The 6,820-nt window shown below is 49.5% G+C and overlaps 1 protein-coding gene across 1 annotated transcript; it reads right to left on the minus strand.

Moving 5' to 3' along the window:
- Positions 1 to 3,937: 3,937 nt before the first annotated feature.
- On the minus strand, positions 3,938 to 6,519 carry BDZ99DRAFT_507066 (uncharacterized protein; the record flags this gene model as incomplete). The annotated part of the gene is made up of 5 exons (XM_033724215.1): positions 3,938 to 5,044; positions 5,107 to 5,465; positions 5,522 to 5,862; positions 5,916 to 6,135; positions 6,194 to 6,519. The coding sequence occupies 5 exons, from the start codon at positions 6,517 to 6,519 to the stop codon at positions 3,978 to 3,980; spliced, it is 2,313 nt and encodes a 770-aa protein (XP_033579793.1). The 3' UTR covers positions 3,938 to 3,977.
- Between the last annotated feature and the right edge of the window lie 301 nt (positions 6,520 to 6,820).

The following is a 6,820-nucleotide window of genomic DNA, read 5'->3' on the forward strand; positions in this document are numbered from 1 at the left end:
AGTTTCTAGCCCTGCCGCAGTTTACAGCTAAGGTAAAATGCGCACATCTGCTAAAACTACAGGTTTCGCAGAACGCCAAAAAAATCCGCAGGGAACTATTTCCCTGACGTAGGGACGCACCTTACACCGTGGTGATTATGTAGGACTTGCGGGGTCATTTTACACTAGCCGGGATTGGTAAGTGCTTCAATCAGAAGTACCGACTAGGGTGGCGACCTTGCATGCATTTACGTGTGATAGCAACAACAAGGCTAATTAATAACGACTTCCCAGTATGAGTATCAGAAGTGATGGGAGCTTGATAGTGGTGCTATGACGACGGAATTCGGTTACGCCATGAAAGAAGGCTCTCCGCAAATCAGGCGCGAAGGCAACAACGCGAACGTAATTTTTAAGTAGGAGGTGTTCTGAACGTTCAGGAGTGGCTACGGTACACTATTTATATAGGATTATGGGAAATCTCGATGTGTACACAGAGTCTGAGCTGTTTGAAGTCAATGTACCCCTTATATTTTCCGGCACAGTGGGTTTTCCGTGACCCAGGGACGGACGTTACTGCGGCTGGATTATCACTGTTGAATGTCACGGTTAATGGTGGCTGAAACGATGTGACAAGGGGTGAGAATGGATACATATATGAGGCACCCCGCCCATCCATAGCCAGACAATAAATGAAAAAGCAGACACAATCACTTGCTCAACAGGTTATGAGCCCGGCTCGCACGATTCAGGTTTTGAGAGATATATACCTACAGCTAAGCTTCCGCAGCAAGTGATGATCTTATGAGCGATGAAGTTAATATCTGCGAAACAGTCCAATAAGAACTCGGAACAAGACGGATCACCCTCCATCCGACGAAACCACAAACACCATAAATGTGATAGGGGTAGATATCACAGTGATAACCCCTGTGATAGGCGAATTGAAACCATGCCGAAACGGAAGGGGCAGAATCGACCCCACAACATGCGCTCTACGTCGTGCATATGAAATGACACCGAGAATACAAGAAGAGGTCGGGAAAGATGTCAACTCCAACGACAAGATCGCGAATTGACCTCCTCAAACCGCAACCACTACGAAAGAAACAGCGAAACAAAACCCACCGCTGGACAAGAGAGGAAGTAAATGACATCTCTTATCTTCGGCTAGACCGTAAGTGGACTTGGGGTCAGATTCAAAGCACGCTTTTCCCGTCAACATCGGTTGGCGCAGTCAAGATCGCATTCTTTCGCCTACCTCTTGAGGAGCGTATACGCCGCGCGTTAATCGTGTCCTCCCGCACCGGGGCCATTGAGCACTCCCGGTTTGAACAAGAACCAGACGCCCTATCCTCTAAGGCTGGGAAGAAACGTATCACCAACAACAACAATATCACGCGTTACAACCTCCGACCAAATAGACCCACGAGTTTCCAGGGAATTAGGTCGCAATACCCGGTTGACCGCCGACGATTTCCCCACTTCTCCAGGGCGTGCGAAAAACACTCTGAGCTACGCAAGGCACCAGACGGAGACTACGAGCCCCCTTCCCATTCGCCCACGCCAGGCTTGTCTGATCGCAGCCCTTCTATCATCTCAAGCAAACTAAGTGAAGCTTCAAGCCTCGAGCTTTTTGGCCTAGAGGCACGCTCCGCCACCGCATCCGACTACGCCACCTCTGTCGCCCCAAGCCCGCTCAGCAACGAATCAGAGTTTTTCAGCGCAGAGGAGCACCCAATTTCACCATGACCAACATTACAAAGTTTGAGCAATTCGGCCTGAATGCGTTCTACAATGCCATTCCAACATTGGACAACGCTAGTGACTGGTTCAGGTGGAACCAGAAGGTTAACGAATTCATCCGAATATCTGCTGTTGCCGAAGACGGAGCAACTCCACCTATAGAAGAAGAGGATGCACAACAATGGCAGCACCGCCATAAGTTCTACACGGCGATGATCGCAGCAAAGCTGACACACAATGCCGCGCAACGGATCAATGCTTTTGAAATCCATCAAGTTCAATCTCTTTTACAGGCAGTTAAGGAGAACTTTAAACCAGAAGGTTCAGGGACGTATGTCAACCTACAGCGGCGGTACATGTCCCTCACGCGAGAAAAATATGGGAGCACTCAGGCCCTAGGAGCCGAGATTAGAAGGATTCACGCTGAGAAACTTCTCCTCGACCCTGATTGTGTTACTTCGGAGATTGAGCGCACATTCTTCTTCATGCACGCGCTGGGCGCTGAATACAAAGGCTTCCGTAATCATATCTTCAGGCAGATGGACCTCGTCAACGATAGAGACGCAAACGGGCATATCATTAAGGCTGCACCCACATTCGACTATGTCGAAGGCAAGGCAATTAAGGAAGAACATAGGAAGGGGCAGCTGGGAAAACAATCAAGTGACGTGCAGGCGCTCCCTGCTCTTACTCTGATTCGGGGGCCTGGCCAGAAGAACCTTATTCCGTCATCCGATGGAACCACATGCCAAATCGAGATTAACAACGTTCCCTACTGCTCCTTCTGCCGAAAGCCCTACCACATCGAAACCGAATGCTTCAAGAAAAATCCGAGGCTGAAGGGCCAAGGGAAAGATGAAGAGGGACACAAGGCAAGGGCACAGGGCTCGCAAGCCAACGGTCGCAAACCGTCAAAGAGACAGCACTCTACTGACGATGAGGATAACGATGCGGGTGGCCCGAAAGACCCAAAGAAGCCCACCTTCATGGTAATAAAGGCTACAGGAGAAGACGTCAATGCGGCATTTAGGAAGGGCGTTGGAAGCAATTGCGCCGCACTCACCCATACCCTCGCGATGATGACTACAAGGACGCTCCCAATCCGCGACGCCTGGATCATCGACAGTGGCTGTGCCCAGCATGTGTGCAACAACGCCTCGAAGTTTATTCAGATGGGCACGTACCATGGGCCCGCACTTCGGAGCGTTAATGCATCCACATCTCCCTCAGGAGCGGTCGACTGCATTTCCCGCGCGCCGCCTTCTAGACAACATCGCCCCGTCCAGCTTAGTCAACCTCGTATACTTCTTTTAACCTGCTTGCTTTGCTTTGCCTGCTCCGCTGCGCTGCACAACATATGGTAGCTGAAATTCTTCCTTGATCTGCTGCAGTACGCGATTAAGCCCCGCTGCCACAATGCTACGTTTTGTCTGAACTCGCTCTGTGTCATTTTATTTTGCACGGTCTTACTGCGTCAAGACCCGCTCTTCCTCTCAGCTCGCCGTTCAGCTCACTACCCTCCGCAGGTGAAGCGCCAGCGCCCCCGATCGAGCGCGCCCAAATTGAAGTCGGGGTCGAAGGTCGAAGGTCGAAGGTCGCTCGTACTCCTGAGCGCTCTCACATGCCCTTGTTGAGGGGACGCGCAGTCGAAGCCAAGCATCTAGCAGCTTTTGGCGTTAGATCAGCTCCTCGCTGATATGAAAAGCGATTTACTAGTAGGTTATTGGAAGTCGCCTGGAACTTCGATAACGTAGGCGTTGCATGTCAGAACATTGGCGGAGGCGCTAAAAGCGGATAGGTCTTCGGGCGTATCCGAGGATGTGTCGCCGGGCCTCTCCGTCCTTAAAGGGAGATAGGGTGTCGGCAAGGTGCTGTCTACCAGGCTGGTGACAGACATCCAGGTGGAACTGCGAAAGGTACTGTAACGCCCTGTAGTGATGAATCAGAAGCCTCAGCTCGCTAAAAGCCTGTTGGAAAGCCTTGTAGGAGTCGCGGAGCTCTGCGCGGTCGTTGGCGCGAGTACAGCGGGTATGGCGGGCACCTTTACCGTAGGACCGCTCGGATCAGCCTTTCAGGTGTCATCGCTTCACAGCGTTAACCTTCGAGTAACATAACAATTCCGCTCCTAGTTACACTGATAGCCTACCAATAACATCTGGCGTTACCTATAGTTGGCGATAAAGACGAAGAACTAAACTAAGAGTTATTTCGTACGTGATTGCGTAAAGTAATAGGTTGAGAGCCAGCAGGTATTAGTGAGACACTTTATGTACATCATGTGCATGCCTTTTGAAATGCTTTTCGCCACTAAGTTCCGCAGAACATCTGGGATGCTCACATTCAAAGTCTTTCTGATACTCGGGCTCCTTGAAGTGGGTGTCCACATGCTTGTTAAGGACATCTTTTCGCCGTCTGCAGCGCATCCGTTGTCCGTACAGGAGCTCGGTGTCGCCTATACAAATGAGGCACACTGGGTAGGGAAGCTCCATGGGAAATGGGCGCTGGCCAGCCTCATCTTCGTCAGCCGCAAATGCGCATTCTTCTTTCTCGTAAGCTTGACTTATTCGCGAGTCAAAGCAACCAAGAATCGGGCCTCTATCCTGGCCATTATTCAGGGCCTTCTGTCGCTTGCTCTTAACGGATGGCTCGACGATTTCGAAGACAAAAGAATTCGGCTTGTTTCTTTTTGAAGCTTTGGGCTGACGAGTTTCTTGTCGACGACAAAGCCTAGCCATGGCGGAGATAAAGTTGATGCGAGCATTATGGGTTTCGAACGGCTTAAAGAGCATGCTAGCAACGGTGGCCCGCTCTCGAATTTCGAAGTCAGCGACCGGGAGGGTTAGAACCTCAGTCGCCGGCTTCCCGCTTAGCTGCCTAGCTATCTCGATCGTGTCGACCGAGTCGTGGAAATCGCGAATGGCTTTATCCACTCGTTTTCGCCTTAAAGCATTGTATGTTTTAGCAATCCATTTTTTACAGTCCTTATACTGCTTGTACAGTTCGGTTCCTTTGCCTTTTATAATAGGATAGTACCCTTGAGAATGAAGCTCTTTTGCGTATCCTGTACGTTCGTTACGAAGCGCTACAAGCTTAGGATTGTTCTGGACCTCTTCTAGCTGGCTGTCGTTAAGGTCCGCCGGTGCGCGTCGATCCCGCGATAGACCCATCCTCGCGACGGATTCAATAAGGAGATCTTCAGAAGGACTTCCAAAATAGATGGCCTGAAAATCGCGTGCAATGTGCGTCGGAGTATAGTACTTTTCATATGTACTGCCAAGATGGCCCATATTTTGGTTCCGCTCTGCCTCAGTCATGTTGCCTGGCGGATTCCAATGGTATTAGCATAGGAAAGAAGAAGGGACTTTAGGAAATTGCTCTTACGATCAATGTTCCTGCCTGAAGCTCGTCGTAGCTGATATAGCTCTAATGCTACTTTAAAGCCTGCAACACGCCCTAATCGCACAAATATGTCCCGATACTTTGCATATGGGAACGCCTTATCTTTTAAGATTTCAACACCTCCAGTCGTATGCTTGGCGTCGCAGAAGAAGGGCCGATTCAATACTTCATGGTCCCAATCAACATAAAGCACGTCGCGGTGGGCCGGTATAACTAGGTTAAAGATCTCTTGAACGCTCTTAAACTTATTCCGGAACGCGTTTTGGCTAACGCCAATAGACAAGATGTGTGAAACAATACAGAACGCAGGAAGTCCTTCAAGGTGGAACGTGTATTTCTTCCTATGGTGGTAGAAGTAGTTAGCGAGATGCATTACAGCATATATCGTGCAACTCACGGTTTCCCATCTTTCTCCTTGTTCTTAACGTGCTCAAGGTTCACATTCGCAGCGATTGTAGTCTTGGTAGGGTCTTCAAGACTGCGTACTACCATAATTTTGATGTCTTTAAACGATAGCGCCATGTTACTACCTCTGTTGCTTGCGCTTTCGACAAGTGCTCCTGGTCTTGTAGCTGTTGCTGCGCTAAGGAGAAGAAGAAGTGAAATCTGGACTCGAATAAAGCCGTGAAGAGGTTTGGTATCGTCTACCCAGAGGGCGTGGAGAATGGCGTAAAGGTCCTGGACGAACATAGCGTGCTTTTCCTTTTCCGATTTGTCAAGCTTAAGGCTTGGGATCCACTTCCACAGCTGTTAGTCTAGCTTTACAAGAAGAGTATATGGCCAGAACTTACATTGCAAACATCAGTAAGGACATCACCGTTCATCTTATGGCTTGTAAGGTCCATATAGCACATGCTAATTCGTTTCCAATAGGTCCGCATTGAGCTCTCCTTCTTAATTCGAAAATGTTTCTTCCGCCAGCGGAGATATGCTTTAAACACCTTTGGATCGCATTCACGCAGCTGGTTCTCTGGGTTTTTTTTGGTTGTTTTTTGAATCTTTAGGCAGTACCTAGTTTGCAGCAATTAGAGGGTGTAATGATGAGCTTGTGGGAATTTTTATAATTTACCTCTCCCAGAATTCGCCTTCCCTCTTCCATAGTTTCTGGGTATAAGGAGTATGGTTCGGTTTCGCGGGTCCGTCCTCCCCTAACTCAGCAATGTCTTTCAGTATTTCCTCAGCTTCGGAGTCCAATTCCACGTCTAATCCTGCATCTAACTCTGCATCCGACTCTGCATCTGACTCTGCATCTGATTCCGTATCTGGATCCGTGTCTAGATCTGGGTAGATGTCTGGGTCCGAGTATGAGTCCGAGCAGTCCGAGTCGCATTTAGCAAAGTCTAAGTCCGGACCTAGGCTTGCATGGGGAGGCGAGTATGGGTTTTGATTTGACATAGTCTTTGGATTCACGGCCCTGGTAGCTAGCGCTCTCGTCGCTCTTGAAACTGGAGCCGTTTCGATCGCCGCACCGCCGACTTTGTGTTATTATGCTAGTCTAGCGGGTACGTAAGTAGTTGGAGTCGGAAGAGAGGACGTAGTCTGGCGACGACGAGTTTGCCGAACGGGTAAGTTGAGCATTGTAGATGAGGATTAAATCGCCGGAGAGGAAGTGGAACGAAGATGGTGTAGGGGGAAAGAGAGAGGAAGTGGAACGAGGATGGCGAAGGGAGAGAGGGCGAAGAGAGAGAGAGAGAGA

Source organism: Mytilinidion resinicola, assembly GCF_010093595.1.
Source record: "Mytilinidion resinicola strain CBS 304.34 unplaced genomic scaffold BDZ99scaffold_5, whole genome shotgun sequence".
Classification (NCBI taxonomy): domain Eukaryota; kingdom Fungi; phylum Ascomycota; class Dothideomycetes; order Mytilinidiales; family Mytilinidiaceae; genus Mytilinidion; species Mytilinidion resinicola.